We start from the raw sequence: 10,858 nt of genomic DNA on the forward strand, positions 1-10,858 counted from the left end.
TTTTTAGTTGATAAATGTGGACTCTCACAAAAAACTTGCCAAGGCGGAGGTTTTTGTTGAAAATCCAGCACCTGCACCTACAACCTCATCAAATACCTTAACTACAATTCAAATTGTAAGACGCAATAATGCACATAGTGAATTTGTGTATATACACTTGCCTAATTAATATTCTATTTATTTACGAGAGAATATACAAAAGTTTAACCGAAATGCATTTTAGCCGCCGAGTACGACCCTAAATTATTTGAAAGAACCACGTATTATTCGGATAATAATCCCAATTAATAATCCCAATTTCGAAGCTAACTTTACAAGAAAAACGGGCACCTGTGTACTAAAAATCAAGCTCGTAATAAATAAAGAAGTCGAAAATTGATATATAAGATGTGTTCACCTACTACTTATGATTGAAACTATTCACACAAGTAGTATATAAGGAGTTGCACAACACTAGAAAACTCAGCGGTAGCTTCAAAATTCAATATGGAAACCAACGCTACTACTGCTATGACGATCCTTTTCTTCATTCTCCCCCTGCTTAGTTTCTTTATATTGTCGAGCTTCAAACGTAAACGCTTCCCTCCGGGGCCCAAAGGCTGGCCCATCATCGGCAACTTGTTGATGATGGACACGCTGACGCACCGCGGACTAGCGAAACTCGCGGCTCGATACGGGGGTCTTGTGCACCTCCGCATGGGATTCCTCCATATGTTCACCGTCTCGACGCCCGATATGGCCCGAGAAGTGCTCCAAATTCAGGATAATATTTTCGCCAACCGTCCCGCGACGATGAATATCAGCTACCTCACGTATGACCGAGCCGATATGGCCTTCGCGAATTACGGGCCGTTTTGGCGCCAAATGCGGAAAATATCGGTGATGAAGCTGTTCAGCCGAAAACGGGCCGAGTCGTGGGACTCGGTCCGCGAAGAAGTCGACGATATGGTGAAAATCGTGGTGTCGAACACGGGGTGTTCGGTTAACATCGGAGAGCTCGTTTTCGGGCTCACGAGGAACATTATTTACCGCGCCGCATTCGGGTCATTATCGCACGAAGGGCAAGACGAATTCATCAAGATACTCCAGGAGTTTTCGAAACTGTTCGGCGCTTTCAATATCTGTGATTTTGTTCCGGGGCTAACCTGGGCTGATCCACAGGGGTTCATGGGTCGGCTGGTGAAAGCTCGAGCCTCGCTCGATGGGTTCATAGACTCGATTATTGATGAACACATCGAGAAAAAGAAGAGCTGTAAAATCGACGAGGGGAATAGTGACATGGTGTATGAGCTCCTGGATTTTTACAGCGAGGACAAGGCTACAGTGAGCGTGTCTGAAGATTTGAACACCTCGTTGAAGCTCACGAGAGATAATATCAAAGCCATCATTATGGTACGTGCAATCTTACATACATGCATATAATAATATTTTTTGTTGAATATTTAGTTGGGATGGTTTGGTGCTGCATAAAAAATATGTTCAAGTGACTGATGTTTAACTAATTGGAAGCCTAAAATAGAATTAGGTTAACCCGGCCGGTATAACAGATGAATACTATATATGGTGGGTACTTTTTTCCGAAAAGATGAATTAAAAATTATTAAATGGTAAGATGAGGGTTAATTAGGTGCGAATTGGTTATGATATTACGCCCGACATGCAGAAGCTGAATTTGATAATCACTTGACGGCAAACAGGATATATGCTACGATATGTACTTAATTTCTATTTATAAAATAAATTACATATATATTAACTGGTCAATCAAATCTATGTTGAGTAATGACCTCAATAAAGTAAATATACAATATTTTGTTTAGAGCAAACACCTCAATATACTGTAGTCATTTTTATTTTCTTAACCTTTAATTAGTTGGGAACAAAAATCATAATATATTAATTATAAGATGAGGAAAACTCACGGAACAGCCTTACCGTGTGATTGGATTGAATCTGAAATTTGAGTTACATGTATGATCTGGATAGGATGTTGTAGGTGAGAAATATTTTTCTGACGAAAAAGGACGCCGCTCCTTAGTTACTTCCCCTAATAGCATACCACACTCTCAAGGAACTCGACTCCAAAGCCGTGCATGCAACGCAAGACGTTTAATTTTGTCAACTTGATACTAGGTTTTATGTTTCCAGCTCAAGAAGCAATGATTATAGGCCTCTAGGGTAGCAGCAAGTTTGAACTTTGAACCAACAAGCTACTCGCCGGTCTTTGGTGAACTTTTATGGTCTGTTTGGGAATCTGGATTTCATTTGAAATCCTGGATTTGATCAAATAACTTGTTTGGGAATTTAGATTTGGATTTCATTTGAAATCCACCCATTCAAATATTAGTATAAATCTGAGGATTTGAAATGACAACTCAAATCTTGTCATTTGAAATCCATCATTTGAAATGAAATGTTAACGAATTTAAAGCCTCCAATTATTTCCTCAGCACAACGTCTCAAGATAGCTTAGTGGCTCATCATGCGACATGTGTGCGAGTATGGTTTGAAATTTTCATATAGAATATTTCCGTTTTAAAACAATAATTATTTTATTTTTTATATATGTTTTGAGGTATGAAAAAAAAAAATATATATATATATATATATATTTGAGAATAAAAATTTAATATATTTTTATTTAGAAAAAGATTGGAAAATAATATAAAAATATATATTTCTTATCTTAAAACACGTGCCCGATACGGAAAGTATAACCATCCTCCACAACTGTTGTGTACAAAATATCACCACCAATTTATGGTCCCAGATGAAAATCGAGCAGAGGACTTTTCGTATAGAAGTGTCCGATTTTAACCACAAACATAAAGCTAATTTAAGACTTATTGGGTATCTTCGACAGATAATACATATTTAGAAGACACATATATGATTATGATGATATATATATGCACATACATATTTGTCTGTATATAGGAGCTTGTCAACTAAATTGGTTTCAACCAGCTACGCGGTGGGCATAGAATTCTGAATTTTACTCCAGTCTCCACATGGACTGAATTTATTTATTTTGTTTTTGAAGTTGATATTTATATTTCATATGTTAAACAGTTAAAGTCATGAAACCACAACTGTGTCTTAATCGTGTATGGTCCCTATTTCAGGATGTAATGTTTGGTGGGACCGAGACAGTGGCGTCTGCCATAGAGTGGGCCATGTCGGAGCTAATGAGGAGCCCAGAGGACCTCAAAAAAGTCCAACAAGAACTCAACAATGTGGTTGGGCTTCACCGCCGGGTTGAAGAAAGTGATTTCGACAAACTCACTTTCCTCAAATGTTGCATAAAGGAGACTCTCAGACTCCACCCTCCCATTCCATTACTTTTACACGAGACGGCCCAAGACGCCGAGATCGCTGGATATCACATTCCAGCGAGATCTCGGGTTATCATCAACTCTTGGGCCGTCAACCGGGATCCAAACTCTTGGGCTGACCCGGACACATTCAAACCCTCCAGGTTTCTAAAAGAGGGTATGCCTGATTTTAAAGGAAGCAACTTTGAATTCATACCATTCGGGTCGGGTCGGAGGTCGTGTCCGGGCATGCAACTCGGACTCTATGCACTTGAGATAGCTGTGGCTCACCTTCTGCATTGTTTTAGCTGGGAGTTGCCTGATGGCATGAAACCAAGCGAAGTTGACACGGATGACGTGTTCGGGCTCACTGCGCCGAGAGCGACTCGGCTTGTGGCTGTGCCAACTCCACGCTTGTTATGTCCTATCTGCTGAGAAAACCAAAGGGAAGTCATATATAATACTTATGTATGTGCATGCATGACTTGAAAGAATTGTATGTTACACATATGTCAATATGTGTATGCAGCCAATAATATATACTTGGGATTGCATTTAAAGCTATATACATGCATTTGTGATTTTCGTTTTGTCAATATTTAGTATGACGTAATTAGGGAAATGTAATAAAAATGATTCTCAAATAAAGATAGCTGGTTCTTTTTCTTTCTTCTTTTTTTTGTTTAACCAGGATCCGTGTTTTATTTATGAATTTGCGGAATAGAGAAAGTAAGAAGCCATTTCTCCACATTCTGCAGCATGGACAGGACCACGCGCATTAGCACTGTTTGTACCTTAGATGTAGCTAATTCACAACTGCGTTCTCCGCCATAATTCCATAAACAACTATCTAGGCCCCCTCTTGGCATGAATGGGTAAATGGTCCACTAGACCACTACTTCCATCTTCACAAAGCCTAAACCCACATTATATTCATGCTGGCTTTCATCTCACGTGGTGTAAACGAGTTGAGATATCATTTATGCAAGGGCCTAAATGTTAATATCCTCAGATGTATTAAGATTATAATGGGGTCTTAAGCTCATACAAGCTCAGCCCGTCAAATATTCAATTTAAGCTCAGGCTCTGTCCTTCAAAATATTCAAATCAATTTAATCATAATTAAACTCAACTTCAAAAGAGCACGATTGGATAGCCCAAGTGATAAGTTTATTCACTATTGCTCCGGGACACCCACACACTCGTTCCTTTAACCACTACTAAGAAAACATGAGTGCATGACAGCATTCAGCTCAATTACACACCCATTTATGCTCACTTGACTCAGTTACACCCCTGGGCAGGTCCTCCCCTCTACACTATTACATATTCTTTTATGCTGCAAAAATGTTTACCAAAAAAACATAAAAATGCATAAATAGAATTGGATTGGGCCACCTGAAACTCTAGAAGAGCCCAGAATACACTACACACATATGCCATGAAACCCTGCCAATTTGAAACTGCACGGTCTCCAAAAAATTAATTACAAATCAAGTGATACATTTGTATAGCTTTAAAATAAAATAAGAGAAAAATGTTTACATTTTCTGATTTTGTGTTCCACACTGCTACTTTATAACAACTTGATCTAATAAGCATATAAAATACAAGAAGAAACATAAGAAACAGACATTGGGAAAGTCTCTTCAAGCATAAGGGGATTCTTAATAGTTGAATCAATTCTTATGCTGTAGTTACAGTGTGGTACAATTTTCTCTCTCAGTCAGCAACCAAAGTCCTATAGTAAAAACTCAATATTTCATCCTTCTCTTTTTTGTTTTCTTTTGTTTCTATGAATTTATCCAACATTGACTTTAAAATCCACCAGGTTTACATTAATATGCGAATTACTGCCAGACCAACAGCAGAAATAGATACAAGAGTACCTATGCAGTACTTTACTATATCGTACTTTGCTGCTTCTACCTGAGCCCTAAGTGCATGAATTTCCTGGCATCACAAATTGAGATATCAACATCAAAACCAGCATAAACAAAACCAATAAATGGATAACAGTTACCATATACAAATTAACTAGCAACTAATGGTACTCACACGATCAAGTTTGTTAGTGAGGTTGGAAGTTTCTTGTCCCTGATTTGCCAGTTCATCTCGAATTCTCCTGCATGATGTAGACAGTTATGACTTATCGTATTAATCCCAATAATATCAGCAGTATCAGCCACTTTGGGTAGGCTTAAAATACTGACTTATGAGCTTGGCTAATTTATATTATACGTAGGTGACTAGTTGTGAGTTATTACAATATAATAATAAAAACAAATTTGATAGATTATTTATTTTATTGTTAAAATTGACTTTTATTAAAGAATATATATATATATAAATAAAAATTAGTTGAGCAAAGAAGTACATCCTACCAACTTCTGGCTTTTAAAGCCAGGCTTGTTTTTAAACTTAAGTCACTTATTAAACAAACACACATTTTTTAGCTTAAAGTCGAAAATGACTTTAAGTACGGGCTTAAACCTAGACAGACAGGCTCTTAGTCCTAATAATATTAACAGCTAGAATAAAGCACAAGCCAAGAGATATTTCAGAGTAGACAAAATGTGACAGAGAAACTGGGAGAAAAGAAGCATCCGTACCCTCTTTCAAGATTCAGATCCAACCGTTGCCCAGCAGTGACTTTGTCAATTTCGTACCTAAATTGTAATAGAGTTCAAAATAAATGGATACGTATACAGAAGCAGCTGTCGTTATAATAACAAACCTCAATTCACTCCGCATCTTTTCTATATCAACCTTGAGTTTCTCAGCCTCATGTTGCAACATTGAAAAGTGATGTCCCTGCATCATCCCATAGATCATTAAATTTGTCATTGAATGTCAAAAGTCAATATCTCTGAAGCATTAATAAGTTAGAAACCAGATCAACCAAATGTCAAGGGTAAATTCATTACATAGATTCCTAGAGTATAAAAGACAGGAGTCAAACAATCTTTCTTCGAAGAGTTCATGTTAGGGACATATAAATCACATCTTAGAGCAAAGATCTCTATTTCATCAACAAGAAGAGATCCTAAAACAAGAGGCTAAATACAATATCTTAAAACAGGACAAATATATATTCTATAATGCGGGAAGCCCCTTGCCATAATAAAAATCATTGGCAATGGCCGCAATGATCAACACCAAGACAAGAAGGAACTCCCAGATGACGATACTAATATTAAACATTCAACAACCTGTAAACAGAGCATATCGAAGTACAAGCTGCCTAACGCAAATGTTGCTCAGTATAATGAGGGACCTCTGGACACCAAGTGACACAAACCTGGGTTTTACTCCATGATTAATTACAGGTGCAAAGACACGCCAGAAATCTCTGTAGAAATGACGCGAACCTAAACTTCTCTTTTTGTGATAATTGCCAACCCGCAAATTTTGTAAATTGTATTGTAAATATATATATATATATCTTATTTCTCTAATGTTGTCAACACTTTGATGGGACAAAACTAAGAAGAATTAAATGTCAGGCATCTGAAGTTTGTAGATATGAAGGGTCATATAACATGCTCTCTGTTGCTGATCAATTTAATGCATCAGTCAAATTCCCCACTCCATAATGTTTTCAGTAAGACAAGTATCAAGAAATCAATATTCATGGTGTCATTTTACTTTTTCACTTGATAAGAATTAAAGAAAAATCATTCAATATGTCAGTACTTGATACCACCAAAATTTAGAGGTAATCTTACACTTTTTGGTTCTTTAAGAAAATCATGCAAACAGATTAAAAAATTTAAAAGCAAGAGATTCAGAGCACTGACAAGACATAAATTGAGCTTAAAGCATGTTGAGATACACGGCATGAAAAGTAAGTGTGTGTGCGTGTGTGTGTGTGTGAGTCTTCTATTCATAGAAATGAGAGACGGAGTCAATTTGTGCAAAATCCAATTGAAAGAACTTGTTTATGTGAGTAAAATTTCTTGCAAACCAAGAAAATGTATCGAGAGTTTCCTCATGGGATTTGTGACTGCTAATCTGGATTTGAACAATTACATGATTTCATGTCAGATATTTTGGAAACGCTTGAACTGTTCAGAGGAATGGAGATGGGGCTAAAGAGGGCATTTGGATTTTATATATGGGCCACTGGGATTGTTGATGAAAATGGGGATGGGGAATGATTTGAAATCCCATGTGTTCAGTAGGAAATGAGTTTCCACTAACACTAATTAATCATCTCAACGTTTGATTCCCATCAGGTTGAATCGGAATGCCATAAACCAAACAGCTTCACAGACTAGTATTAGGTTCAGATTTATTTGAATTAAGACCATCTCCAACACATTACACCACTTCCATCTAAATTTTACACTGTTTTGGTGTAAGAACTACACTATTCACAAAATCTACTCCAACCCACTTACATAATATATTAGTACCAAACAGAATATTTTGTTTATAACAAGATATATTCCCTCTATATTTTTAAAAGCACCAGTTTTGTAGGGCTATAATAGGATATAAAGGGGAAATAGATGAGACAGATTTGTTTCGTTAACAAACATAATGGTATACTTGAAAATGGTAAAAGTCTATAATGGTGTAAAAATTACACCAAATGAACCTGTGACACCAAATTGTTGTCACACCATTCGTTTAGTGTGATTTATACACCATTTTGAAGTTGGGTTGGAGTAGTTTTCACCCCAAAAGTTACCTCATTTTAGAATTTTAGTATCAGGTTGGAGATGCTCCAAGCTACTAAGTTCTTTACACAGACTTTTACTATAAGATATTAATTATGAAAGGACAATAGGTCCTTCATTTAAACCTGTCTTTCATTTCATCACATGTATGAAAACCACCTCATTCACTTGTTATGTTACCAACAAATTAATCTCAATTGATATTTTGGTAGGTCAAAATTTCTCCGGACAAAATTTTAAAGGTTACAATCACTTTTGCCATTATGTGTATAATTTGCTAGACATTTAACCCAACTTTCATTTCATTTCATCACATGTATTAAAAAAAAGCTCACTCAAATGCATGTACTTTTTTCCTTGTTATTTTACCAACAAGATCCAATCTCAATTCATATTGTGTAGATGAAATTCCTCCAGACAAAAAATCAAGATTACACTCAATTTTGCTATTATATTAATATAATACATTCCAATATGAATGAGTTCAAATGTATTTAGGAGATTCTTATTAAGCGGAAAATTTTGCTTAAAAATGACACTAAGAAAGTTCAACAAAGATTTACAAAAAATGTAAAAAACATGCTCACTTGCCGATCTAAAGAAAACTAACTGCATTAATATCAAACATACATGGCAAAGATTTTTGGTTTATTTAATTTGGGTTTCATGAATATTTTAGGTATCATTCCAATTATCAAGTTAAGTATATTTCATATTACTAGGCTACACATCTTACTTTTTTGCAATTCTTACGTCAACAATAATCTTCCTATTCACCATTTTAATAGCAATGAATATGCTTTGCCAATAATACTGTCACAGACTCACAGCCACAGCCTTCCATACATGAAAGTAATAATATATCTATATAAGTGTTTACATAAAAGGCACTGAAATGAATTTGGTTCCTGAATTTCGATATAAATTCTTGCCCAAATGACATGACTACCAATTTAATATCCAGCTTGCATAACCATAATAAACCTTAATCTATGAGGATGTAGATGTATAGATGCTGAACACTATACTCGGCACTGACTATAATCGAATGAAATGTTTTACAACTAATACTGAGTTTCGTATACTGTAAACCTCTACTCAAGTTAATTCTCTTAATTTAAGAAAAATAAAAGCATAAAATGACATATATTGTGAACACTAAAAGCAAAGACAACACACCTGCGAACTAGTTACTTCAGATTTGAACTTGGCAAGATTAGCATCATGAGTCATTTGAACCTAAATGCGTTCCCCAGACAAATTTCATCAACAACAGAATTATAAACATATTATGTAGGTAATAATTTCATTTCCAATGTCATTAACACATACATTTGTGTAAATCAGGACAACAAAAGGCTACATATCATACCTTCTGCATTTCAGCCTTTGATACAAACGACTGAGCCACATTTTCCAAGGTATCATTCAAAACTTCCGTAATAGAAGCTGTAATCGCCTCAGCTTGCTTCGATGGCACACCTTGTGCTTCTAATCTCCGAACCTAACACAATAAGGCAAAAATCAAATCAACACACAAAACCTAATCTCAACTATATATCACAGAGAGGGAGGGAGCGAGAGAGAGAGAGAGAGAGAGAAAGAGAGAGAGAGAGAGAGAGAGAGAGAGAGATTACCAGGGCTAAAGTGTCAACAAGGAAGACACGCTTGCCATTGGATTGAACAAGCTGACTAATATGACGCGGAGCATGAACTGAATGAAACAACGAAGACGAAATTGTTGGATTGGTACAAACTTGCAAGCCTCTCAAAACAGCCAAATTGATCCCTCCTGATTTAGGGCTCAATTGTATAATCCTCTTACACGCCGCAAACGCGGCCATTTCAATTCACAACTAAATAAATTACTCGTAATCAATCAAATTAATAATCTACACAACTAATTCCCCAAATTCAATTGCACAAAAATACAAATATGACAACGATCTGGAGACGGAGGAAGCAAAAATACGTATAAACAAATATTTGTATGTATAGTTAGGCGGATAGAGGTGTGCGGTAAGTTTTGTTCACCTCGGGAATGGTGAAGGTTTTGAATGGTATGGAAATGAATCCCCTCCACCTCTGGACACTGTTTTATTTGATGAATGTTAAAAATGTTAGGAAATTTTAGTATCAAGTTATGGGGGGTTTTATAATTTCACGTTTTCATTTTCAACCGCCTGTTGTCAACGGCTTCCCTCTCCACCAAACAAATTGTTTTTCATCCGAATTAGTAAAAATGAATTTGGGGTACTCCGGATATAAAATTTCTTTCATATGAGCGTGAACCGTCTTTATACAGGGGTGAATCTTTCCGTGACCGCTTAAATCGCAAATTAATACGTTTATGTGATTCGATAAGATTTTAGGGTTTGTCTAGTGTGTGCCCATGGGCACATGCTAAGCACTAAAAACAATGAAATTGGAGGTTTTTGATTGGTTTGGTTGTTATAATTGCAGGGAGGTCCACCATTATTCAAAAGTGTAAGCCAATCAAAACATAAAGAACTTATCAAATTTTGTGCTTAATGTGTGCCCATGGGCACACCATAGAAAAACCGAAGATTTTAATGTTATAACATATTTTATAACGGGAATCATACGTGAATGTCGCTGCAGCATCTGTTTTGTGCTATCTATATTAATATATTATATGAAAATGCTAGAGACCCCAAAAAATTATCCCAAATAATTTTCCCAAATGATGTGTCCAAATCTGATTGGCTGAATTCACTCCCATAATAATGAGACCCCCTGCAGATTCATCAATCACCCAATCATAACTAGCCACTTGTTTGCCACATCATTTGGTAAAGATTTTTGGGAATTTTTTTTGGGGTCTCTAGCATTGCCCTT

The 10,858-nt window shown here is 36.2% G+C and overlaps 2 protein-coding genes across 2 annotated transcripts; one reads left to right on the forward strand and one right to left on the reverse strand.

Annotated features, from left to right (window-relative positions):
- The first annotated feature begins 418 nt into the window (after positions 1-418).
- Positions 419-3,979, forward strand: LOC108224075 (cytochrome P450 84A1). The gene is made up of 2 exons (XM_017398624.2): positions 419-1,392; positions 3,126-3,979. The coding sequence occupies exons 1-2, from the start codon at positions 487-489 to the stop codon at positions 3,747-3,749; spliced, it is 1,530 nt and encodes a 509-aa protein (XP_017254113.1). The 5' UTR covers positions 419-486; the 3' UTR covers positions 3,750-3,979.
- Positions 3,980-4,800: 821 nt separating this feature from the next.
- LOC108220579 (protein FMP32, mitochondrial) lies at positions 4,801-10,034 on the reverse strand. Its single transcript, XM_017394383.2, has 7 exons — positions 9,637-10,034; positions 9,372-9,503; positions 9,179-9,238; positions 6,052-6,128; positions 5,927-5,983; positions 5,373-5,439; positions 4,801-5,267 (listed from the first exon to the last, which is right to left on the reverse strand). The coding sequence occupies exons 1-7, from the start codon at positions 9,841-9,843 to the stop codon at positions 5,148-5,150; spliced, it is 720 nt and encodes a 239-aa protein (XP_017249872.1). The 5' UTR covers positions 9,844-10,034; the 3' UTR covers positions 4,801-5,147.
- Positions 10,035-10,858: the final 824 nt, after the last annotated feature.

This window comes from Daucus carota, chromosome 5, assembly GCF_001625215.2.
Source record: "Daucus carota subsp. sativus chromosome 5, DH1 v3.0, whole genome shotgun sequence".
Lineage (NCBI taxonomy): Eukaryota > Viridiplantae > Streptophyta > Magnoliopsida > Apiales > Apiaceae > Daucus > Daucus carota.

What these genes read in the sequence shown, in the direction of transcription:
- LOC108224075 (XM_017398624.2), top strand. Translation starts at nt 487, where the DNA reads ATGGAAACCAACGCTACTACTGCTATGACGATCCTTTTCTTCATTCTC. An exon ending in ATATCAAAGCCATCATTATG is followed by an intron (nt 1,393 to 3,125) that starts GTACGTGCAATC and finishes TCCCTATTTCAG; the next exon opens with GATGTAATGTTTGGTGGGAC.
- LOC108220579 (XM_017394383.2), bottom strand. Translation starts at nt 9,843, where the DNA reads ATGGCCGCGTTTGCGGCGTGTAAGAGGATTATACAATTGAGCCCTAAA. An exon ending in CTGAAGTAACTAGTTCGCAG is followed by an intron (nt 6,129 to 9,178) that starts GTGTGTTGTCTT and finishes GGGATGATGCAG; the next exon opens with GGACATCACTTTTCAATGTT. An exon ending in AAGATGCGGAGTGAATTGAG is followed by an intron (nt 5,984 to 6,051) that starts GTTTGTTATTAT and finishes ATTACAATTTAG; the next exon opens with GTACGAAATTGACAAAGTCA.